Below are 27,012 nucleotides of genomic sequence, written 5' to 3'. Positions count from 1 at the left end.
ATGTAGCCAAAGGCAAAAAGTAATTTGATGCTGCAAAAATATGTATACTATTGGTACATGGAATTTGGGAATCATTAACAGAAGCAAACTTTTATGTTGTTAGGGCAGAATGATCTCAATTTGAGTTCAAGGCACTGCAAACAATATTTTAGTGATCCAAATTTATGCTCCAACCACAGATACAGAAGAAGTAGAAGTCGAACAGTTCTATGGTGATTTTCAACATCATGTTGACACAACACCAATATAATTTGTCGTACTAATTATGGTAGACAGGAATGCTAAAGTTTCAAATAAAATGAAATTTTTGGTGTACAAACAAAGCAGGAAACAGATTTATAGCATTTTGCCAAGAAAAATCTATATTTATAGCAACTGCTTTCTTCCAACAACCTAAAAATGACTCTACACACAGACAACCCTGCTATATAGCAAAGATGGAAAAGTTATAGTCAATCAGCAAAAAGAAGAACTGCTGTTGACTGATCATGCCCTCTTCTTGAAAAATTACAGCTTAAATTAAATAAAACAAATAAAATCATCTAACCAACAAGATATGCACTCAACAGTATTTCATATGACTATAGACTGAAGGTAAAGAATAGTCCTAATGGATCAGATTTCATAAATATAATTAAGATATTCTGGACTGAAATTCCTGTCATAAAAAAAAAATCCAAAATGCAAAAAGCAAAAGAAAGTGTAATGGCTATTTGCCAATATACTAAAATTAGTTCAAGAAAGGAGGAAAGCAAAAGGCAGCATAGACAGAAGAAAATCGGCCAAAATGCATGCTGAGTAAGAAAAGACAAGGAATTATATCTAAAGAAGCAATGCAAAGAAACTGAGGATAACAATTGAATGGGAAGGACGTTTATATAAGATAATTATAAAAATCAAGGAAACTTTTTATGGAAACATGAGCATGATAAAAGACAAAAAAGAGAAAGATCTACTGGAGAAAGGAAATATAAAGAAAAGATGGTGCAACTGTATGGGGAAACTGTAAAAAAAGTCACAACACTGATAATATGTATAAAGGTTTGATTACTGGACTAGGGCCACACATTCTGGAATATCAAGTTAAATAGACCCTAGAAAATATTGGTAACAACAAAGCTGCACGAGTTGATGAAATACCAGGTGAATTGATTAAAATCTTACAAATGATGCAATTGAAACTTGTGGTTTGTAAGCCAGCTATGGAAAAGATACATTTAAATTCCAATACCAAAATTGGGTAGTGCTAAAGAATGTTCCAACTATTGAACAACTGCACCTATCTCACATGCTAGAATGATAATGCTTGATTTTGCAGTTCAGGCCTCAACAAAATACAGAATGAGACCTGCCAGATGTAGAATACAGAAGAGGCAGAGACATCTAAGATCACATTACTAATACCCAATGTATAATGGAAAAAGCAAGGGAGTTCCAAAAAGTTATCTATTTTTTCTTCATTGATGGACAGAGATTTTTGACTATATAAGACCACCACAAATTGTGGGTAGCTATTAAAAATATTAGTACACTATTCCAAGCCACCTCACCAGCCTATTGATGAACTTGTAGGATAACCATGAAGCAATAGTTAGAGCAACTAAATGGTTCAAAATTGGAAAAGGAGTTATGCTGAGATTGTACATTGTCACTTTATTTAACTTATACGCAGAATATATTACTAAAAATCCTGGATTGAAAGAAACAGAAAATGGAATTTAAATTGTCAGGAAAAACATTGACCTCAGGTATGCTGATAGTACTATAACACTTAGATAGTTGGAAGTGTGGACAATTCAAGGAATTTCTTGTTGAAAGAAGATAATGTAAAAGCTGGTCTGCTACTTAGTATTTTAGAAAAAATAAAAAACTAAGATTAGGCCAATGTAAAAAGGTAGAGAAGGTAAAGCAGTAAGAGATTTTATTTTTCTAGGATAAAATATACATAGAAATAAAGAGATCCACTGGTAAGGATTACCTGCAATTATAAGTTTTCCCCAGATTCTGGAGAGAAATAGATGTGATTTCACCATCAAGCTCCCCAAGTCTTGGAATGTTAGAGGCAATGTTAGAACATAGAAGATATCCACAAAGAACATCTCTGGGAAGAAATATTATGCAAGTCGTTACTTTAAAAACAGCCTGAGAAAACATTTCTAACTATTATTTTCTATTCTAAGAAATACTCAAATTTGTTTTTTTTAAAAAGTGGTTGAATAAGAATCTACCAGTGGCAGTACTACTTGCTACTTATTCTGAAATCCCCACTATAATACTCTACTCTGCAGAATTATCTTCTGTATGTAACTTCAGTGCACAATATAGATTCAGATTATGGCTGACGTTTATCCAAATCAGTGGTGCCAGGAGAATTCAGGACACCATTGGAAAAATGTCCAGTGTCTGGGTACTCTGCCCTCCCCCCATTTTCTTTGCTGCTCCTCTTCCTTTTTTCCAGTCTCCCCCATTAAAATGTTAGTGCATCTTCTGGTGTCTTATAAAGGTATGGATCTTTTCTTTCACTCTCAACTTTTAAAAGAGTCCTGATATTCTACAAAGTAATTCTCTGATCACCTGTCCCATACTAATGCAAACCATCTCCATGCTTTTTACAGTCCTTCTGTAAGTAAGTAAGTAAGTAAGAGACTTAGCACAATTGAAGCTTGAAGCTTCACCTCCTGGAAGCCTGACCTCTTCTGGAAAAGCAAAAGTAAAAGATGTGAGTGGGTCATGGGTGCATGTGTAACTCTAGGCTACAGGCATCTAGACTTGCATTCAGCAGTGCAGCCTTAATGTTATTCCTAGCAACTACATACAACCTGTTATTAATGAAGTATCAAAGTCCATTCAAAACAAAGTCACAAGTTTCTAGTCACCCAATGTCATAATTACCCATTTTGGGTAGTAGATAGGAAGTAGTAGGGGAACAAAGATGTTATGAGTAATGCAGTGGGGGTAAGCATGTAGTTTTAAAAGTGAAAAGGGTTATTTGCAAAGAAACATATAAGCCCTAAAAGAACACAAATACAGATACTATACTATATAAACAGAGTGGCTTGACTTACTCATTCTTGCACTGAATCCAAGTATCTTTGTCTCTGCCACAGCTACCTTTCTCTGTTCCTTCTATATTTAATCTTTCATAGCAATATTTATCAGCAGCTGTCACTTCTACAGACAAAAACATATTTAAAAAGATGATGTGTGGTTGGAGTTAGAAGTTCAACACTGTAAATGTAAATATTCAATTCAAGTTAAAGTCACAAATTATATTCTCTCAACTATTTTTTCTTACAGATACCTAAAAATAAACTATAAGAAGTTGATGGGGCATTAAAAAAACACTCAAGTCTTTGTGTCTAAAAGCATGCCATCTAACTTAGGCTTCTCCAACCTGGTATCTTTACTTGTATTCAACTTAAAGTCACATGATGTCACAGCCAGCATGGCAGAAATATTGAAAGGAAAAGAAAATGAAAGAGAAAATGCTCCAGCTAGTTTTGCTGAATTTGTTTCTGATTCCAGTTTATAGTGTTTTATAGATTAACCAGATATTTCAAGTCCTCCAGCTCCATGTATATGAATTTTAATAAACTCAGAACAAAGATAAATAAATAAATAGTTCTGAGTTAGGGGAAGCTAATGGGAAAGGAACTGAAGATGGGTGGGAATTTCTAAAAAGGAGGCACTAGAAACACAATTGCTAACAATTCCAATTAGGCTAAAAAGAATGGAGGACAGAAAAAGCCAACATGCTTAATGAAGGACTAAAAACACATAAGAAGTATAAAGAGGAACAGGTCTTAAAGAAAGGTAGCCTGGAACTGCAGAATGGTATCAGAAAAGTTAAAGCTTAGAATGAGCTGAGTTGCCGAAGGATGCTAAGAACAAGAGCTTCTTTACAGAAGTTCATAAGAAAAGAAAGAGAAAATTATATCAGTTGGTCACAGAAAATGGCAAAATGCTAATAGGTAGGGATGTGTAAAACTCACCAGCTCAGAAATGGAACATTTTGGAAAATTCTAGACCATTCCATCCCCCATCTTGACCATTCCATTCTTGGGGTGGATTGGCAGTTCCTGAAAGTAAATTCTCCAAACCATAAGTGGTTTGAGGTATCTTAGACATGGTGTTCCAGAAGAAATGGGTTTGTTCTGGGTCTGGACAACCTTCAGATCATTTCAGTTCACTTCCATTTCAGTGGGTCTTCTTCCAAAAACTGCCAAACCACCTCTGGAACAACACTGTCCTGAGGAGATCTGGGATGGTCTGGAAGGGCACCGGATTTTGCAGGGAGGAGAAAATATAAAATATGTATTACAATACGTAGTGAGTAAATTTTCAGAAGACGCAAAAGCATACAATTTGAGAGTTTAAAGATATTACTCACTTTCTCCCCAAATGTATTTACACTGTCTGTCTCTTGTTTTGCATCTTCCTCCAAAACAAATGCCCTAAAGAAAGACATTAGAAAGTCATAAACATATTTTGTACATATTTTTTCAACAAACAATTATTGCTAATCTTTTTTCTATCCATTGAAGTAAACATGTTCAGGCATGTGCTGCCAAAGTCAGTTTTACTGTGTTTAATGAGATTCCCTAAAGGATTGCAAACTTAACATACAATTTCACTTTATGTTCATATATTATTAATTTCAAGTGCTTTATAGATCCAAAACAAAAGGCCACAACACTCAGAAAAGCAATTTCTTTTCTCTATTCTTTGTTAGAGAGGGACATAGATGTGATTGGTCTCCATTCATAGATATTTCTGTGCCTTGTATTTTGTTTAAACATTACTCAAGAATTATGACTCCAAATTTTCATTTTGTTCTGGAGAAAACAGTGGAACTAGAAATAAACTAGTGGAAATTCATGGAACAAGAATGTTGTTAGAAAGGTGTTAGAACAAAATGATAGAGATGTCTTCCTTTTATATCAGCTGAGAAGTTCCAGATCTGAAGGAGAAATGGTCATGAATTCTAACAAGGAATCTAACTTTGGTCAAAGTTCTGATTGCTAAGGCTTTGGGAAGAATTTTCCATTTTATCAGAAGCACATCTTCCTATTTCAGTTATGTCCTAAAAGCTGGAGCCAATTTTGTAGAGTTGCACTGCTATCTGGTGGTCATTGTTAAAAATACATTTTGTCTTTCCATATTAAGGGGAACAAGTTGGAAACTTCAATAGGTCCCACTTGTTCAGCTTTTCTATTTCTCTTCACATATGGGACGTTAAAAAAATCATTGATGTATCAACACGCTAAAGCCAGCATGCATGGGCACTCCACGCTGCATGAGTGATACACATTTAAGAGTGTCTCTGTAGTTTAGTGCCACTTAGCAAGTGAAAGGGTGTTTTTTTTCTTTGTTATAGACCTTACAGAGGTATATTTCGCACTGGAGTTACAGCTAGAGAAGAGGGAGATGATAATAAACATGCAGCATTGATTCAGACAATGAACAAACAATAAGGCAGGGATCTTGAATAATGAGAGGAAAAGACTAAAGGCAGTTAAACTGAAACTTTGTCTTGAGCAACAGGAAACCAACTGGGGAGGAATATGGTGGTCCTGACTCAGGTTATTATAATCACATGATTATTCTCTTCATTGTAAGTAAAAGGCATCAGTCTTTTATTGAATGCTTCCATTGTACCAAGTGAATCACAGACAGGACTCTTTGCTGAGTCCTTCACAGAAAACTATGAATGCAATTGCCTTTCAGAATCTCAGCTTGGCCTTAGGATAGTCTGCCTTATACTCTGATAATAAAAAATTGAACAGAATGATACATTGTACATACCTGTTCATTATCACATGAATACCCATCTATTTTGTAGAGATTTGGAGAGCACTAAAAATAAAGCAGAATGAATTAAATAATAAACCGGTTAGTGAGATAACTTTGGAAGCAAAATTACAGTACCTAAATTTTTAAAATTTATTTTAACAAGCTTCTGGTGGGGATTAATGGCAGGCGGATGCTCTCCAAAGCAGGGAGAGACACCATAGCCGAGAAAAGCTGGCTGGGAGGTGGATTTCGGCCAGCCCAATCTTCCTGGATCAAAGGAAGATTGAGAATAAACCATGTGTGTTCCAGATGACAGTTCCTTCTGAGTTAACTGCAGAAACTGAAAAATTTTTGCAGCTGGCTCAGGAGTTGAGCTGCAGGGAGACCTGGAATTCCATCTATGTTCCTAACTGTGGTGGAGCCAAATGAACATTATGGCTTTGCTTCTCCCCACTTCTTAATCACCTTGTGAAGTAATTAATTACAGAGGAAGAGAGATTTCCTCTGCAGCAAAGATAAGACTCCTTGCAGTGAATTAAACCTTCTTTCGAGTTTATAAAAATAACACAAGAGAGACTTTGATTTAAAGATTCAAGAGCTGTTTGCAAAAAGCTTAATCAAGAAAAGTTATAAGAGAGTTTTTAAAACAGACAAGGGGACAATTTTTTTTCTTCCTATTTTTCTATTTCTATTTTTATTATCTTTACTTTTGACGAAAGTGTTTTGCTATAATTTTTTCTTAAGCCAGCTAAAGAGACTAGCCTGGAGTGGGAATGTTACTAGCTAGCCTAAAAGAGCCTATGTGATTGGTAGAATCTGTATAATAAAAGATAAGGTACAGACAGACTGTGACATTTAGTTGCCATGGAAACACAAGCTTTGTTTATTGCAAGTTATTGAGTGCTACTAAAGTGAAAGTGTTTGAAACAGGAAGATAACAAGGGAAAAAAAGGCAGAGGCTTGTCCTTTTATTTTGCTGGCTTGGGACTTTTTTGCTTTTAGATTAAAAATGAATACTAGAAAAATGGCAAAAGAGGACAGAAGAAGCTCATTAGAACAACCTATGGAAAAAATAATTTACACAAGATATGCTTCAGAAATGTTTTGAACAAATGGGAAATAAATTGGATGCCTTCGAAAAAGAATAGATGAAAGATTTGTAAAATTTAGAGAAGAGATGAGAAAAGATGTTTAAAAGATGGAAAATTCTATAAAACAAATATCTGGAGAGGTAAAGCGAATTAATGATAGAGTGGAAATTGGATAACCTGGCTTTACTGGAATTGAGGGAGAAAGAATTCTGTCTGAGATTTAGAGTTGTTCCAGAGATTCCAGATGAAAATATTAGAGAGTGGCTTATTAATGTTTTGGCAAAATTTTTGGATTTAGAAGAGGAAGATATGGAGATGGAAATCGATAAGATTTATAGAATAAATTCCAGATTTGCCAGGATGAGGAATGTCCTTAGAGATATTTTGGTGCATTTTGTTAGAAAGATGACAAGGGATGATTCCTGCAGTAACATTTTAATACAAGATTGAAAATGGATAATACAGATATAATTGTTTTGAAAGAGATTCCTATTAGAATTTTACATAATAGAAAAGAATATTCCTCCTTGGATGAAAAATTAAAACAGAAAAAGATCCTATTTCGATGGGATAAATTGGAAAGTGTGATTTTTACTTTTAAACAGCAAAGATTTAGACTGAATTCTATTCAGAGATTTTTTAGAAAAATATAAAGGAGAATTGGAAGAGATGGAAATGGAGGTTTTAGAGGGATCTACACAACAGCCACAACAGATGCAAGAGGAACTGAAAGATGATACTGAACTAGGCACTACAAGTGTGGATATTTTAAAATTTTTGGCCTGAGTATGGATTGCAAATGTTTAGCATAGACTATAAATGGAGCAAATGCTCCTCAGAAGAGGAAAAAAGTATTTCATTATTTAAAAAAAAATTAAAGCAAGATATTATTTGCTTATAAGAGACTCATATCAGGAAAAAAGATATAAAATATTTGACCTATAAAATTTGGGGTGAAGAATTTATATCAGCATAGATTAAGAAGAGAAATTGAGTTGCTCTGTATATTAATCCTCAACTAAATTCAGAACTTGAAATTAACTGATGCACATGGTAGATTAGTTGGAGTAGACGTTACATTATATGGGGTTAAAACTATGGTCTTGGGAGTTTATACCCCAAATGAAGATAAAGTGACCTTTAATGGGTTTTTCCAATGAAAGTTGGTGTCTGATGGGGGATTGGAATGGAGTGGTTTCTCCCCAACCGGACAGGACTTCTGAGAAAAATATTAAAATTACTCAAGATAAATTAACAAAAGTTTTCTTTGATTTGATGAACAATTTAGAGTTAGTTGATGTATGGAGACAGAAGAATGGTAGTTCAAGAGAGTAGAATCATAAGGTTGGAAGGGACCTTGGAGGTCTTCTAGTCCTATTTTTCAGAAAGACACAGATCTTTTTCAAGAACAGACATGATTTGGATTTCAAGAGACTTGGCTACTAAGGTAGAGATTTTACCAAAGAGTTTCTCAGATCATAATCCTGTGACTCTGGTTTATAAAAGGAAAACTAACTCTTTCAGATGGAGACTACTGTTGTTACAAGAAAAATGAAATTGTTGAGCACTGTAAAAAGAAATTAAAATAATTTTTTGAAAATAATTTAAATAAAGGTACTGACGTGAGAATGGTTTGGGATGCAAGCAAAGCCTTTATAAGGGTTACCTGATACAACATAATTCTGAACTTAACAAGAGGCAAGAGAAAATACAAAATACTTTGGATGAGATTAAAAGAAAAGAAGAAAAAATAAAGAACTCCCAAGGGAATACAAATATCTCCCAACAAATTAAGATAAGCCACAGTTATCTGTGTTAACAATAAGAGAAATGGAAATAAAATTTAAGTATGCTAAACAAATAAATTTTGAATTAGCAAATAAACCAGGAAAATGATTGGCTTACAAACTGCGAAAAGAAAAAGAAAAGAGAATGATGTTAAAATTATAAGAGAGAGATACTGTATTAACGGATAATGTGGCCATACAAAAAACATTTTATCAGTACGACTGTAACTTGTATAAAGGACATGCTATTCCGTTGGAGAAAACAGATGAATATCTCAGAAAACAAAATTTACCAAGGATTACAGAAGAACAAAGACAAATTATGAATGGATCTATAACAACAAGGGAAGTTTCAGAAGCTATTAAAAAGAGTAAACCAGGAAAGGTACCTGGGCAAGATGGACTATCAAGTTTGTATTATAAATGCTTTGAGGATGAATTTTTACAACCATTATAAAATACAATGAATTCTATTTTACAGGATGGAAAAATACCAGAGACTTGGAAAGAGATTAATGTAACATTAATACCTAAGAAAGGACTAACTTGATTTTAGCAAGGAATTACAGACCAATATCATTGTTGGATAATACTACAGACTATTCTTTTGGGACTAATGGACAGGCAATTAGAAAAAAGTCATGGAACTTTGTTTTTATATATGACAACTGCAGCAAGACTATTATATGCTCAAAAATGGAGAGGTTTGACACTACCTACAATGGAGGAATGGCTGATGAAGATGATGGAACTTGCAGAGATGGCTAAACTAACTTCTTTAGAGAAAAAACAATATCTGTGTTTATGGCTGACTAGAAACCCCTTATAGATTTTTTGCGTGAAATGGAAAAAAAATGCACTTATTATGATTTTTTCTATTATCAGAAAAAAACTGATATAGAAAAAAGGGATTTTTTTTTGTAATCATAGCATAAGAGTTAATCTTGTAATTGCACTCATACAGTATTTGCTGCAAAAGAAATCGGAAACCTTTTTCTTTTTGTTCTCTCTGCACTTTTTCTTCTTTTCTTTCTTTGCTTCTTTCACTCTTTATCAATTTGTGTAGTTTTTATGTTCTTTGTAAAACTTTTAATAACATTTATATAAAAATAATAAAATTAATTTTTGAAAAGCTTTTCAAATTTCACTTTTCATTGAATATAACTTGCCCTAAAATTATATTATTGCAATTTTTTTCTTTTTGAAATGAACTTTACCTGACTGGAGTCTCCTTTGCAGCTCTCCGGAATGTCACAATCATTTACAGCTTCTCTGCAGACTACACCTTTAAGTTCAAACTGAAAAAGAAAAATTAGTATGTGAGAACTTCTATATATCTGCAATAGTTTGAATATAAAAGTTATAAATAATATTTTTACATTCAGTTTACTGGAGATTCTCAATACCACTCACATAATTCAAGAAATAGTTCTCAAATGTTCAGTTTAAAGTTTTTAGTCTTAAAAATCAAACTATTGATTGGTAATCTGTATCAATGAGATTAGCAGACAAGGCTGAAATTGTTATTTGTATTAACAGCCATATGTTTAGAATATCTTTGTGGTTACAGTCTTCAATTCTTGTATATATAAATTGTTTAATCATAAACACATTTGTCAGTCTGAAGCTGACTTCATCTGATCTTGACAATCTAAACCAGGTCAGACCTAGTTAATAATTAGAAGACAGATGGCAAATCATTTCTATTTGTCAAGAAAAAGAAAGGCTTTACCTTAAGGTACTCTATATAGAAAGAAAAGGGTTGTTTGTGTGTGTGTGCATGTATTTGTTATTTTCTTTCGGAGCCTTAAAATGTGTACAGTGGAACCTCGGGTTACGAACGCTTCTGTTAACTAACTTTTCGGGTTACGACGAGCTCCGGCCGCAAAATTTTGCTTCAGTTTGCAAACTCCGCCTCAGGGTATGAACAGGACATGCGGCCATTTTCCCTCCCGTGACACGGTCCGCAGCCATTTTTCCGCCCCTGAGACGTGGTCCGCGGCCGTTTTTCCGCCCCTGACACGTGGTCTGTGGCCATTTTCCACCCAACACGTGGTCATAGGGAGGGGGACTCTCTCTCCAAGCAATAGCTGCCTCCCTGTCCTCCACGCCAGAACGGATTAACGGTAATTACATTGAACCTTATGGGGAAATTTGCTTCGGGTTGCGACCAATTCGGGTTGCGACCAGAGTCACGGAACGAATTACGTTCGTAAACCGAGGTTCCACTGTACATCCAATTTTTGTGCATTAATTACCAAGGTCAATTTTTACCCTTTTATTGCAATTGTTTACCAACACCTTCTTTAATCTGGTGCTTCTATATTTATGGGAGTTATACTTACAGCATTTCTGTTGTTAGGAAAATCTGCTCTACATAGTTCACAAGGTCAATAAACTTCAGTTAACATGAAGTTTATACAACAGAATCATAAAAACAGCCAGTGTGGTATAGTGGTTAAGGTCTTAGACTGGCATGACATAGAAGCTCACTGGATGATTTTCAGCCAGTCAGACTACTTCAACAGACTTCTTGTTGTAAGAAAAGACAGAATGAGGAAGCACCATGTATAATGCCTTGGATTCTTATATAAAAAGCAGGATATAAGTCTATCAAACATACAAATAAATAATAATAATAAAAACACCATACCTTCATTGTCCTCTATCTGAAGTATAAAGCAGTGCTACTCCTACCTGCCATACCAGGGTTTTTTTTGTACAAACAGTTCTCTACTTATGAACTTTCGAGTTATAAATTTTCGCGAATATGAACAAACCTCCAACAACTCCAAAAAATGAAGGTCCCAGAAGGAAGGTCCCAGAAGTTTACAGTGTGTATGCATGTATACACCCGGAAGTGTACATGTGTGCATGCATATGTATGACCAGAAGTTTATGGCATGCATGCATACATATGCAGGCAACATAAACTTCCAGGCATATGTATGTGGCGTGCCATGGTTGAACTTAAGAACAAAATGGGCTTATGAATAGCCTAACCACATTGACATTGTACTGAATGAGATTCTGTTTCAATCAATTCATCAGCTCATGTAACAATTCCTTAAAATAAGGGTGTTTTTTTAAAAGTCATTTCAGCACATACCTGACATTTTCTACAGCAAAGTCCATTACTGCACTGAGAGTTAGCAGTCAGACTGCAGGAATTGCAGCATTCGCCACCTTCAGCAAGACATTCCTGGGGAGTAGAACCAACTGTAAAACAGCAGTTTGACAGGGACACACTGCAGCTTGACAAGAAAGCTGTTGACACACTATCCAAAACTTTACCTGCCTGCCTGCTCTGTATGTCATGCAAACTTCAGATTACCAAAAAAAAAAAAATGAAAAAAAAATCTGCAGTATATGGGAGAATGCCAGCAAAATAAGGAAGGAGCATATTGGTGTTTAAGGTGGCATTGGTTCAATTCCCTTCTCACTTGTATGCAAAGATTGAATGAAAAATAATGCCTCCACTCCCATAACTTTAATTGTTGTTGTTGTTTAGTCGTTAAGTCGTGTCCGACTCTTCGTGACCCCATGAACCATATTGTGCCAGGCCTTCCTGTCCTTCACTGCCTCCCTGAGTTTGCTCAGTTTCATGGTCATTGCTTCAGTGATGCTATCTAACCATCTCATCCTCTGCCATCCTCTTCTCCTTTTGCCTTCAATCTTTCCCAGCATCAGGGTCTTCTCCAAAGAGATCTCTCTTCGCATTAGGTGGCCAAAATATCTGAGCTTGAGCTTCATTATCGATCCTTCCAATGAGCAATCAGGGTTGATTTCCTTTAAGATTGACTGGTTTGACCTCCTAGCAGTCCAGGGAACTCTTAAGAGTCTTCTCCAGCACCACAGTTCAAAGGCATCAATTCTTCGGCGCTCGGCCTTTTTTATGGTCCAGCTCTCACAGCCATACATTACTACTGGAAAAACCATAGCTTTGACTATGCGGATCTTTGTCGGCAAGGTGACGTCTCTGCTTTTTAATATGCTATCTAGGCTTGCCATAGCTTTCCTCCCAAGGAGCAAGCGTCTTTTAATTTCATGGCTGCAGTCTCCGTCTGCGGTGATCTTGGAGCCCAAATAAATGAAGTCTGTTACTGCTTCCATTTCTACCCCTTCTATTTGCCAGGAATTGATGGGTCCAGATGCCATGATCTTAGTTTTTTTAATGTTGAGTTTCAAGCCAGCTTTTCAAGCACTCTCCTCTTTCACCCTCATCAAGAGGCTCTTTAGTTCTTCTTCACTTTCTGCCATTAGGGTGGTATCGTCCGCATATCTGAGGTTGTTGATGATTCTCCCTGCAATCTTAATTCCGGCTTGTGATTCTTCCAGCCTGGCATTTCTCATGATGTACTCTGCATATAGGTTAAATAAGCAGGGTGACAGTATACAGCCTTGTCGTACACCTTTCCCTATTTTGAACCAATCGGTTGTTCCATGACCGGTTCTAACTGTTGCTTCTTGGCCCGCATACAGATTTCTCAGGAGACAGGTAAGGTGGTCTGGTATTCCCATCTCTTTAAGAATTTGCCACAGTTTGTTGTGATCCACACAATCAAAGGCTTTTGCATAGTCAATGAAGCAGAAGTAGATATTTTTCTGGAACTCTCGTGCTTTCTCCATGATCCAGCAAATGTTGGCGATTTGATCTCTAGTTCCTCTGCCTCTTCGAAACCCAGCTTGTACATCCGGTAGTTCTCGGTTCATATATTGCTGAAGCCTAGCTTGTAGGATTTTGAGCATAACCTTGCTAGCATGTGAAATGAGTGCAATTGTGCGATAGTTTGAGCATTCTTTGGCGTTGCCCTTCTTTGGAATTGGAACGTAAACTGACCTTTTCCAATCCCGTGGCCACTGTTGCGTTTTCCAAACTTGCTGGCATATTGAGTGCAGCACTTTAACACCATCATCTTTTAGTATTTTAAATTACTCAGCTGGAATCCTGTCATCTCCACTAGCTTTGTTGTTAGCAATGCTTCCTAAGGCCCACTTGACTTCACTCTCTAGGATGTCTGGCTCAAGGTCAGTGATCACACCAGCGTGGACATCAGGGACATTTAAGATCTTTCTTGTATAGTTCTTCTGTGTATTCTTGCCACCTCTTCTTAATCTCTTCTGCTTCTGTTAGGTCCCTGCCTTTTTTGTCCTTTATCATGCCCATCTTTGCACTAAACGTTCCTTTCATATCTCCAATTTTCTTGAAGAGATCTCTAGTCTTCCCCATTCTATTGTTTTCCTCAATTTCTTTGCATTGTTCATTTAAGAAGGCCTTCTTATCTCTCCTGGCTATTCTCTGGAAATCTGCATTCAGTTGCTTATATCTTTCCCTTTCACCCTTGCTTTTCGCATTCCTTCTTTCCACAGCTATTTGTAAAGCCTCATCAGACAGCCATTTTGCTTTCTTGCATTTCTTTTTCTTTGGGATGGTTTTAGTTGCTGTCTCCTGTACAATGTTACAGACCTCCGTCCATAGTTCTTCAGGCACTCTGTCTACCAAATCTAATCCTCTAAATCTATTCATCACCTTCACTGTGTACTCACAAGGAATATGATCTAAGTCATACCTGAGTGGTCTAGTGGTTTTCCCTACATTCTTCAATTTAAGCCTAAATTTTGCAGTAAGAAGCTCATGATCTGAGCCACAGTCAGCTCCTGGTCTTGTTTTTGCTGTCTGTATAGAGCTTCTCCATCTTTGGCTGCAAAGTATATAATCAATCTGGTTTCGGTATTGACCATCTGGTGATGTCCATGTGTAGAGTCGTCTCTTGTGTTGTTGGAAAAGAGTGTTTGCTATGACTAGCTTGTTCTCTTGACAGAACTCTATTAGCCTTTGCCCTGCTTCATTTTGTACTCCAAGGCCAAATTTGCCTGTTATTCCGATTACTCCTTGACTTCCTACTTTAGCATTCCAATCCCCTATGATGAAAAGGACATCTTTTTGGTGCTAGTTCTAGAAGGTGTTGTAGGTCTTCATAGAAGCGGTCAACTTCAGCTTCTTCAGCATCAGTGGTTGGGGCATAGACTTGGATGACTGTGATATTGAATGGTTTGCCTTGGATACGCACTGAGATCATTCTGTCGTTTTTGAGGTTGTACCCCATTACTGCCTTTCCCACTCTCTTATTCACTATGAGTGCAACTCCATTTCTTCTAAGGGTTTCTTGCCCACAGTAGTAGATATAATGGTCACCCGAATTAAATTCACCCATTCCCGTCCATTTCAGTTCGCTGATTCCCAAGATGTCGACGTTCAATCTTGTCATCTCATGTTTGACCACATCCAGCTTGCCTTGGTTCATAGATCTTACATTCCAGGTACCTATACAATATTGTTCTTTACAGCATCGGACCTTCTTTTCGCTTCCAGATACATCCACAGCTGAACGTCCTTTCGGCTTTGGCCCAGCCGCTTCACTCTTTCTGGAGCTACTTGGAAATGCCCTCCGCTCTTCCCCAGTAGCATATTGGACACCTTCCGACCTGAGGGGCTCATCTTCCGGCATCATATCTTTTAGCCTTTTAACATTGTCCATGGGGGTTTCTTGGCAAGGATACTGGAGTGGGTTGCCATTTCCTTCTCCAGTGGACCACATTTTGTCAGAACTCTCTGTCATGACCTGTCCGTCTTGGGTGGCCCTGCACGGTATAGCTCATGGCTTCACTGAGTTACGCAAGCCCCTTCGCCACGACAAGGCAGTGATCCATGAAGGGGTAACTTTAATTAAGATTATTTTAATAAATGAAACAGGAAAATAGTCCTTGAAATGAGCACTTTAATTACCTGTATTTACCTCTCTACATAATCATCACCACTTGCTACACACTTCTGTGAATGATGGACAAGCTTCTTAAAAGCCATCACAAAATAACTCCAACTGTCTCTTTAACCAGGACTTGGCAGTCCTTTCCATATCTTCATTTGAGTCAAACAGATGCTAATGAAGGGAAAATTTTGGGAAAAGGTGGAAGATGCATGGCACCAAAACTGGACTTTATGGTAGATAGGGTAAGACACTGAGTTCCAACTTTGCAATTGCCTCTTGGGTAGCTCATGAGGTCCAGCATTGTCATATTACAGCACAATTTCCTTCTTGCACTTCTAAACTCTGCTTAGAAGTTGTTCCAAAGTTTTGAGTGTTGCAATATATCACTCTCAGTTGATACTGGTGCAGGTTCAAGGAAATCCATGTGAAAAATACCATCTGCATCCCAAAAAACAATAACCATGAGTTTTCCTGCTGAAGCCTGGGTTTTGAATTTTTTTCCCCCCATGGGTGAAGTTTTGTGATAATATTCCACGGCCTGATGCCTTACTTCTGGATCATAATGATGAGCCTGTGTTTCATTGGCTATCACAGTGCTATAAAGAAATTCCTCATTTTGATTCTTGGAGCATAACAACAATTGCTCGCAAATTGCAACTCTTGAAATTTTCATCTCAGCCATTAGTGTGTAAAGAACTCATTTTGCACGAACTTTTTGATATTGAAGAACCTCAGTAAAGTGACCTACACATTCCTGTGAAATATCAAGCTGGACAGCAATTTCCCTTTGAGTGATCTATCAATTGTCTTTAATCAGTTCATCAATCGTTCTCATGTGAAACCTGTCAGTTGCTATCACAGGTCATCCACTTCATTCTTAAACACACAAATAAGCTTTTCCCAGTTCACCATCTTTACATTTTTTGGCCCAACATGCACAGTATTCGCATCAACACAATCAGTGCTATAAACAACCTGCATTTGTCAGTGAATTTCAATCAAAGAGACATTTTCAGCAGTCAAAAAAATCTATCACGGCACCTTGCTTAAAGCTTATTTGTGAGTATTCACTGCAGGCTTCCATTTCTCAAACAGCAGCAACACAACCTTTTCTCATAGCAACTTCCCACCAGAACAGAACATGCTACAGAACACCATAGAGTTTCTAGTGCATCAGTCCTGCCATCTATTGACAACTTATAACATTGGAGGCATTACTTCTTATTCAATCCTCATAGTTCACTCAGTGACCTTAAATTGGTCATTCTAAAATTACTTGGCAGGGTGTGAGGAATGAGAACTATATATAATGCACTGAGGGGCATGTTTCTGCCAAAGTAAGGAAGAGAACACCACTGGGCTATGTACTAAGATATCCACATATGAACTTGTCCAAGGGAAGATTGTATTCATATCTGGCAGCATTTGGAGTATTGCTTTCTGTACAGAAGATTCCCCCAACCTGATTTCCTTCACTACAATTCCCAATGCCTTTGACCAAACTTACAACGCCCACTTATTTTGGAGGCTAAGCTGTGAAAGACAAATATGAATATGAATTAATTTCCCCTCTCCCACCCATTCTTACGTCGTTCCTGCACTGGTCACTGACTGTAATAAAGTTTGTCCTGTTCTGTTCTATTTCTATGTCATTTTTAATTCATGACACAGAAACCTCCATTATACATGCTGAAATGCTGAAAGAAATGATGTGCAAAAAATTATCTTGCATTTTTTTCTACCAGTTCTCATCCAGCCTGTTTGAAGATCTTTTGGAATTTCTTTGCGACATTCTCTTGGATGGAATATGGTGTTTTTGCACTTATTTAGTTATAAGGCAGCTAAAGAGTAGGTATGGATGTCTTGTCTTCCTACAATCCTCTCTCTACAGCAGTCTGCAGTCTCCCTGGCTGACAAAGTTTCTGCTAAGTCCCCATGGAAACTTCATGAGAGAACTTCTCCCTTTGGGTTTCCAGCCAGGGAGGCTGAGGAGTGATAGGAAAATGAGTAGTAGAAAACAAGTAACAGCAGCCTCTGGCTCTTCCCACAAATATACTTGTGGGAAGGGAAATCAAAATAAATGATCAAGCATAAGAATAAAGAACTTTCTTTTGTAAACAAAGAGGCAGAAATAAGATAGGCAGAGCTGATAACTAATAAAAGGGACCATAAGCAAAATCTCAGCCTTGGGAAAGTAGTAAGTGTGATGTAAACTTAGAGAGAGAAGATAACATATAAATGCATTTATAACTGCTGTAAAGGTGAAGGCATTCCTTCACATCTTTTTTTCTTTTCTGTTTCCTTCTTTTTTGTCTTTTTTAAAAATTTCCTTATTTCCTTATCACTTTTTTTACTTTACTTTTACTTCCATTTTTTAAAAAAAATTGTATTTTTTTTATTCTGTAAAAAACTTCTTTACTTTCTTCCATTTTTTAAAAAAAATTGTATTTTTTTTATTCTGTAAAAAACTTCTCTACTAAAAATTAATTTAAAAAAAGGAAAATAGTAGTCTAAGAAGGAGACTTAAAATAATCCCATCTTGATCCTCGCTGGTATAAAAGAGGGCAGAGGGAAACTCTGGAGGCTGTCAAGATTCTGTTATCATACCCTATAACAATAACGTAGAGAACCAGGAGTCCTTGTGGAGTCTGTTTCTCACCTGGACTATCTTAAGGGGCTGACAACACAGACAAGAACAGATTTAGAACAACCATGAAAACCATGGTGTCAGTAGTCTATAATGCAGTACAGATATAATACAAACCTCTTTTTGTTGTCTTTCCAAAGGGCCCTTTGCCATCGCTTCCAGCTCAAATAGAAAGCTAGATTCTGAAGTGCCTCGAAAACTTTCAACCATTTTCACAGAAAAGACATACATGGCTGAATACTCCGTGTACAAAGGAACTTTTCCTTTTGTTTTCTATCCCTTCCTTTTTTGCACACTTACTCTTAGTTGAAAGAGTACTCTTGAAAACACAAAATAACTCCACCCAGGGGCATGTATGGGGGAGGGTGTCAATGACATCAAAATAGTAGACACAACCAGGCAATCAAAGTGCCAACACTGTACACACATAAAAAGGGGCAGAGTTTTGATCACTTGGTCGCTCCTGCCATTGTGACATCATTGCCTCCTCTGCAGACACCCCTGCTTCTGTCACCACTAATATCTCTATGCGCATAACATTTCTTTTTAAAAGTGGCTCACTAGAACAAGGGCAGAAAGATCACTTGGGGGGGGGGGCTTTTTGGTTACCTAAATTAATTAAGAACAGCCTCTTAACTAAAATGGAAGAGCTGCCCCTAATAAGTCATGCAATGTTAAACTTACTGCTGGAGCACCACAATCACATTCTTCCCCAGTTTCAACAAAACCATTGCCACATTCTGGGGGATCAAGGAGCTATAATACAAAAATAAGTAAGCATTAAAAATGTAGCATATTAGCATGTCACCACACATGATGATAGATGGTAGATTATCATTATTTCAATGGACAGAAAAGATGTAGCTGCAATTATAGAAATGGGTGCTATACGTCTCTTTGTGTGCAAGCCCTGGTTTTCAGATTTGAATTTACTGAGGAAAAAAGTTCCAGGACCACAATCAACCACTGTCCCTGCTGTAGTGCTACTACATAAAAACATTTATATCAGGCTCAGCAGGCAGTGATATGCAAGTATATTGCAAGGATTAGAAAAACTTTTAAGAAAGAATACCAGTGACTGCCAAGTATAAAATGCAAACCGTACTTATAGTGAATTCAAGCTTTATTTTTTATACCTCTTTGTCTACCCTTGTGGTGTAAAAACCTCCTATTTCTGAGTGGAAGATTTCTACTTTGTTAGTCTGGTTTCAGGCTATTTGCTTCTGATCTTTTGAGTATTAGTCCTCACAAATTAGGAATGAGTTCTTGGCATGACAAGAGATTGCAATGAAACACAGAGAGCAGATAGCCTCAGCAAAGGGAAGCTGTCTTGAAGTTTAACCTAGCAGCCAGTGCAGATGTTGCATAATGCTGTACACATTTTTTTTAAGTGAATAGATATGTTCATCTCAAAGTAGCAGTTGTCAGACTAGAAGTTCCAAAGCAGACTAGAACTGAAAGGCAGTACACACAGGCCTTATCCACTGACCAGGGCTAGCCAGGGATTTGAAGTAGGGTGACAACTTACCATTGCTCCCCAGTGTTTCCTCTCACAAGCCCCTTCCTAGATGTTAGCAATACAGATACACCCTCTTTAACCAGTCATCCAGCCAACTACCCTAGAAACATCATTCTGTGGGGGCCTGCAGAGTTGTGCATTAAGAGATGGATACAGAGATTGCCCGTAAGGGTGGACATCAGAGCTTCTTGACCATATGGCAACCTAACATCCCCCCAGAGTGACTGGTTAGAGTGGCTAGCCACTCTAGGGAGCTGCACCAAGAGCTCCTGAAAGGCTTCATCCCCTTGTTCCTAGGAAGAATATCAACCAGGAAAGGAACTTCAACTCCCATCTCACAAAGAATACCTGTTGGAACCAAGCATGTTCAGCCTATTTAGCCTGTTAGAGAACATCTGTTCCAAATCTTGTTTCCCTCTTTTCTCCCCTTTTTTTTTTTTTTTTTAAATTTTTGGAACAGCATTCCCCTGAAGATATGGATGGCTCCTATCCTGTAGGCCTTTTGTAAAGCTCTGAAGACCTGGTTTCCCCAGGCATTTGAGCCAGGAGGTTTGGCGAGCTCTGCTGTTGATGTGGTTTTTGTGATTGGGACATATTGTTTGCCTCGGGCATCATGGGTTATTGCTTGTTTTTGTATCTTTCTAGGCCACCCAGAGTCACAGTTGTGACATGCGTGGCTATAAAAATTATTTAAATAAATAAATATTAGATTATGAGTCTGTAGACAGGAATCTATCTTTCAGAATCTATACTATGGCCCTTGATTCGGCCCACCAGATCTCATCCAAACTTTCCACTGAATAATAATTCTTAATCTTTCCAAAATTTAAATAATAAAATAAATTTAGGGTTTTGCTCTGTGACCATCTACTATTTTTGGAAAGCTATACCATTCAGAGATCAAATGCCTTTCTTGGTCAAAAGAACTTGGGCATCCTTGATTTCTACAATGCTTAGAAAAGTCAACAATAATAATAATAAACATTACTATAACAACTTCTATATGTTTACTATCAAGCATTTCAACGTAACTGTCATGAGACTGTGTTAAGAACCCAAAGAGAAAAATCTGCAAACAAATCAATTTTTATTACCTTGGAAGGCTTGTTGAAAAGGCAGACTCCGCCTCCATTGTTTAAAAATTCATGATATTCCTCAATATCACATTTGGAGAACTTGGTTGGAAGATAGTAACTGTGATCAAGAAAGAAACAAGTCAGTCCATTTCCCTCTTCCAGTTTCTACAGAATTAAAAAGTGGTTTCATTGGAAAGGACTTTTGCAGCTGGGCCACTAAGTTATTTCACGACCAAGTAAAAAACAGATGAACTATCCAAATGACTGACTTTTCTGGGGCAATAGTCTAGATAATTTTAATTACATTCCTCTTTTCTCTAGTCTCACATCTGCAAATTATATAGAATACTAAAAACATGGTTGAGCTGAATCGGAATACAGTTGCAATCTTCAATTTGGGCTTTATTAATGCTGTCATTTCCATTTCTCTAAGCTCTGTACAGAAATATTCAAAGTTATATAGCAAATACAATGTACGCTTTTACTTGCCATTAAGCTACATGAAACAGGTGTTATGAATACAAGGATCTAGTCAAACATCCTTGAGCAGGCACAAATGTTACTTTTGTAATACAGAAATCCAGATGGCAGTTTAAACTTGTGCTGTATTTTACTCTGGGAGAACTGTTAATTCTAACAACATTGGAAGCATTTTGGACACACTTGTTTCTAGGCCTGAATCCTCAGAGTCTGACAAAAATGGTGGCATGACCTTCAGCAGTTGGGGTTTTTGTGGGAAGGAACTCAGATACTGGAACCAGTATTCAGGTAATTTGCCAGCCTAGTATATTATCTTCTCAGTATCTATGATACTATTCATCAAACATTCTTATCCAGGAGACCTTTATACCTCTTCCAGATTCAGAACTATGTTGCTTCTGGAATAGCCCTGAATCTGGAAGTTTCATCAGTAAGTGTAATTAATACCTGTTGAGCAGCCTATGTGCCATAAATTTGTCTAAGTTTTTTTTTTAATTGTCTATCAGGACCCAAGCTGCAACTAACTAGAGAAGGGTAGCCAACAGATATCCCTCCAGATGATGCTGAATTACATATCCCAGATTCCTAGGAATGAGAATGCCAGGAGTTATATCTGGAGTAACATAGGTTGTTTATTCATAAGGACACAAACGTAAGCCATTTTTGGATCCTGTATCTTCTTTCCTTAGTTTAGTTAATAATCAATCAATTAACAATTAATTAGTTAATAACCAATCACTGGGATTCATAATCATTTATACAAATATGATACTGAATCTGTATATGTAAAATATTTATGTTTGTGCCTTCAAGACATTCTTGACTCCTGGAGAATTTTAGACAAGTCCACACTGTTTTCACAGCAACATATTTGTGGAAATGGTTTTTCATTGCCTTTTTCCTAGGGCTGAGAGAGAGAGTGACTGGGCCAAAATCACCCAGTTGGCTTAGTGACTAAGGTGGGACTAGAATTTATGGTTTCCAAGTTTCTAGCCGAGTGGCTTTAATCACTACACTAAACTGGCACTCGAAGCTAATAAACCATGCATTAATTGACTAATTCATACATTAGTGTCAATTGAGCAATACACATATCATTTTTCTGTTAGCAACTTTGTGTTTGTTTCTCCTTTGAATACCATAGAAAAACCACAAGTTTTCTTCCAGTAACCATCTGCTAATTTACATTTCTACTGCACAGAAATCTCTGTCTTACCCAGTGTCTCCCATTATACATCCGGACCATGTATCTTCACATTTGCATTCACCTAAAATAAACAAAACAGGCAAATCACATTTGGCAGTTTATATTGCAAGATATAGAAAAACAAGCAATTACATATCAGATATGTTAAATAAAGAAATGCATAAAAAGCTTGATTACATTTATTATATGGCACATGGAAAAAACCCACAATAATACATAACCTAAGAATTAATAAATGTCATCATGCAAGCTTGCAAAGGATAATTGTGTGAGTCTATGTTTCAACAGGAAAAGAAGCCTTGTAACCATGCAGTTATGCTATCACAAATGTGTAGTATTTAAATTTGCTGTCAGTCACTGTTTCATCATAGAGTGCCATCTATCAGGAACTAGAAAGCTTGCCTTCTGTGTCATGGCACCTGCCTTCTGGAATGAGATCCCCTGAAATCTTTATGACTCCCATCTTGTTGGCATTCCGTAAGGAATAGAAGACCTGGTTGTTCTCCCAGGCCTTGGGTTAAGATGGATGGAGCCCTTGTTGGATGTGTTTTGTCTATATTTTTGTATAGAGTGACTGGACACCATTTTGTTTTGTTTTGTATTGTGTTTTTGTAGTTTATTATATTGTGAGCTGCCCCAAGTTGGGGAAGTGTTCTTCCCCAAAATACGTTATTCAGATTTTTGTGGCAGTTTCATAGATCAATGAGCATGTCACCATCCATTTACCCACACAGCCTTTTAAGAAGTTGAAGGAATTCTGAAGGATTCCTTCCAATTTTTTCAAGGCAGAATAAAAATGATCGTCAAATTCTTTTTGCTGTTCTAAAAAAAGTGTAAATAATTTACATGGGGTCAATTTGTGAACCAACAATTGCTATGAGTCAGGCCACAGGTGATCTCAAAACTTCCTAAGAACTTTTTTCTTAACATTTTCAAACAAGCAATGCTATATTCTTATTTAATTTTTAAATGTACAAAATATTTAGATTTCCAACTTAGGGCAAATTGGAATTAATAGGTGTTAAAATTCTCAGACTGTGATACAAGTACAGTGGTACCTCGGGATACGAACGCCTCTACTAACGAACATTTCGGGTTACGACCAGCTTTGGCAGGAAAATTTTGCCTCGGGTTACGAACTCACCTCGACTTACGAACCGGATCCGCGGCCATTTTCCCTGCTGCCACGCGGCTGCGGCTTCCTGTGGGCGAGATCGCGGTAGCAAGGAGACGTTCAGTGAGGCTTGTGGTGTGTTTTGCGGTGTTTTGCGAAGGTTTTTGGTGTGCGTGTTAGCATGGCTCCAAAGAAAATGCAGAGCAGGCTTGGCGGGAGTAAGGCTCTGAAGAGAAAAGTGACGATCGAGCTGAAGAAGGAAATTACAGAAAAGCACGATCGTGGCATTCGTGTGACTGATCTGGCCTCGGAGTACAAGATGGCGAAGTCGACCATCTCGACTATTCTCAAGAATAAAGATGCCATCAGAGGAACTGATGTGGCAAAAGGAGTGTCGATCTTAACGAGGCAGAGGACACCAGTGCTGGAAGAGGTGGAAAAGCTGTTGTTGGTGTGGCTGAATGAGAAACAGCTGGCAGGTGATAGCGTGAGTGAGGCTATGATCTGTGAGAAAGCCAGGAAGCTGCACAGTGATTTGCTGCAGACAAACCCCTCTACCAGCGCAGCAAGTGAGGAATTTAAAGCCAGCAGAGGCTGGTTTGAGAAATTCTGAAAGAGAAGTGGCATCCACAGTGTGGCAAGACATGGTGAGGCTTCCAGTTCTGACAAGGCTGCTGCAGAAGCCTACAAGAAAGAATTCGCGGAATTCATGAAGGCGGAAGGGTACGCCATTGAGCAAGTGTTCAACTGCGACGAGACAGGGCTCTTCTGGAAGAAGATGCCAAAGAGAACCTACATCACGCAGGAGGAAAAGGCACTGCCAGGGCACAAGCCCATGAAGGACAGATTGACCCTTTTGCTGTGTGCAAACGCAAGCGGCGACCTGAAGATTAAGCCGCTACTCGTGTACCATTCCCAGACGCCTCGTGCATTCAGGGAGCACAATGTGAACAAGGCCAGACTGCCTGTCATGTGGAGGGCCAATGCGAGAGCGTGGGTCACAAGGCAGTTGTTCATGGAATGGCTGCACGAGGTGTTTGCACCCAGCGTTAAAAAATACCTGTCTGAGAACCAGCTGCCTGAAAGGTGCCTTCTCCTGATGGACAATGCCCCGGCACACCCTCCAGCCTTGGTGGATGACATGGACACCGAGTACGACTTCATAAAGGTCAGGTTCCTCTCCCTCAACACGACACCTCTTCTGCAGCCCATGGACCAGCAAGTGATCTGCAACTTCAAGAAGTTGTACCCAAAGGCGCTCTTCACCAGGTGTTTCAATGTCACCGAAGGAACATCCTTGACTCTCAAAGAGTTTTGGAAAAAACATTTCAATGTCCTCCACTGCATCAGCCTCATTGACAAAGCCTGGGAAGATGTCACCTGCTGGACCTTAAACTCAGCCTGGAGGAAACTGTGGCCAGAATGTGTTGCTGGATGAGTGTGAAGGGTCTGATGCAGAGGTAGTGGAGGAGATTGTGTCCATGGGCAAGAGCATGGGTCTGGCTGTGGATGATGCGGACATAGAGGAGCTTGTTGAGGACCATAAGGAGGAGCTGACCACAGAAGAACTTGCTCAGCTCCAGAGTGAGCAACAGAAGGCGCTGGGCGAGGAGCATTCCACTGAGGAAGAGGAGGAGGGGGAGGAGGTGAGCTGTGATGCGATAAAGTCCATCATGGAGAAATGGAATGAGTGCCAGGATTTCATTGAGAACCACCACCCCAACAGAACTGTGACAAGCAGAGTGCTGAATCTTATGAACGATAACGTGTTCTCTCATTTCCGGAGGGTTATGCAGCGCAGGAAAAAACAACAGACTTTAGACAGGTTTTTCCCCAGAACTGAGCCTGCAGCTAAGAGGCAAAGAAGAGAGGAAACCCCTGAAGGGGACTCTCCCTCCAACCAATAACTGCCTCCCCACCCCATTCTCCCTCTTCATGCTGTGCCAGTTGCACTGTTTTTCATGTTTTTGTGGTGTAAAAATAAAATGCATATGTTTCAGAACAGATTGTACTTTACATTGAACCTTATGGGGAAATTGCCTCGGGTTGCGACCAAATTCGGGCGGAGGGCGGAACGGATTAACCGTATTTACATTGAACCTTATGGGGAAATTTGCCTCGGGTTGCGACCAAATTCGGGTGGAGGGCGGAACAGATTAACTGGATTTACATTGAACCCTATGGGAAAATTTGCTTCGGGTCACGACCAGCTCAGGATACGTCCAGAGTCACGGAACGGATTAAGTTCGTATCCCGAGGTACCACTGTAGTACCAAATTTTATCTCCAATTCTGTGCCTATTTTTTTTAAGGTTCATTTCCAATTAATTCAGCTGGATTCCTACAAATTTTGCAAGCAATCTTTTTAAAAAGGCATATTTAATTATAAAAACTGACAAAGGCCCTGGTAGAGGAAAAAGTGTGAGAATATCTTTGCCAGAAAAAAAACCGCATTAAAAAAGTCAAACCACAGCATTTCTTACCACTCTGCAACCTTCTTTTGTCTGAGAAGATCCCAAGATTGTGAGCTAAGGACTGTGCCAATGTAACAGCCATTAAATCTGGCTTTCCAAACTGAAAAACAAAAGGCAGTGACTCTGAAGCATTTCTGTTTTAGAAGTTTTAAATTAACAGTCCTGTAGCAAGAAATGTTGTACCACCTTGGAGCATTTATTCCCCAAAGTATGCTCTGAAGTGCAGATGAGTAACAACCTAGTAGAAATTTGCAAAGCACTGTTTAAAAGAATAAAAACAAAGACTCAGATGAAATATTAAGGCTAAATATAAGTTTGGCTCAGAGCCAAACAAACATGATATTTATCACATGGTACTGTATAAGCTTTCTTTTAAATAAACATGTCCTATGTGCCTCCAATAATCTCTACTGGGTTAGGGGATTAAGTGTTACCCTTGTGATTAAGGTATCTCCACTGCTAGGTAAGTCCCCTAACCATAACTCTTTGCTACCATTATGTTTCTGATTATTTATTATGTGTATTTATTTATTTGATTTTGAGGCCCCTCACTCCTCAATAACTCTGGGCAGCTTACAATTAAAAAAATAAAAGAAAAAAAGATACATCAAAAAACACAGCCAACCACAAGGCTAATTAGACCTACCTATACCTTCTATTTGCAGTAGAAAAAGGAGTTTTAACAGAAACCAACGGAAACAGCAGGGGTAAAGTTGTCTCTTACCAATAAGCTAAATTAAACTGAACCAAACTAAAGAAAAAAAAATAAAATTCCAACCAGGGTCATGTTGGGGGCAAAATGTTAAAGCCTTCCATCCCCAGCCAGCTGGCTAAAAGAAATGTCCACATCTCTGCAAATGAAGTGGAATGATGCAGTAAAAGTGCCAATAGCATTCCTTAACCTCAAAAATAAAAATTAAAAAGCAATTTGTAGCCTAAAACACATATTCTATGAAATTCTTCAGATCACAGATGAGCAGTTGAGACTTTCCCTATTTATGGAACCCTAAACATTTAAAAGAAAGACCTGGTCAATGGCTGCTTTTTCTTAGAAA

At 38.0% G+C, this 27,012-nt stretch overlaps 1 protein-coding gene across 8 annotated transcripts in view; it reads right to left on the bottom strand.

Moving 5' to 3' along the window:
• ADAM22 (ADAM metallopeptidase domain 22) overlaps positions 1–27,012 on the bottom strand; it is a 145,204-nt gene that overhangs the window by 34,183 nt on the left and 84,009 nt on the right. For all 8 annotated transcript variants that reach the window (XM_088150501.1, XM_088150500.1, XM_088150496.1 and 5 more), the window contains exons 13-22: positions 25,967–26,057; positions 22,380–22,431; positions 20,702–20,801; positions 18,773–18,844; positions 11,781–11,873; positions 9,889–9,969; positions 5,806–5,856; positions 4,391–4,454; positions 3,066–3,171; positions 1,979–2,101 (exon numbers count right to left, since the gene is read on the bottom strand). In XM_088150501.1, the coding sequence (XP_088006627.1) occupies positions 1,979–2,101; positions 3,066–3,171; positions 4,391–4,454; positions 5,806–5,856; positions 9,889–9,969; positions 11,781–11,873; positions 18,773–18,844; positions 20,702–20,801; positions 22,380–22,431; positions 25,967–26,057 (833 nt within the window). The remainder of the gene's footprint in view (positions 1–1,978; positions 2,102–3,065; positions 3,172–4,390; positions 4,455–5,805; positions 5,857–9,888; positions 9,970–11,780; positions 11,874–18,772; positions 18,845–20,701; positions 20,802–22,379; positions 22,432–25,966; positions 26,058–27,012) is intronic.

Source organism: Python bivittatus, unplaced genomic scaffold (assembly GCF_059951505.1).
Source record: "Python bivittatus isolate LINGU-HERP-01145 unplaced genomic scaffold, Pbiv_v1 ctg000610_np1212, whole genome shotgun sequence".
NCBI classification, from domain to species: Eukaryota; Metazoa; Chordata; class Lepidosauria; order Squamata; family Pythonidae; genus Python; species Python bivittatus.
This window is presented reverse-complemented; position numbering and strand designations above follow the sequence as displayed.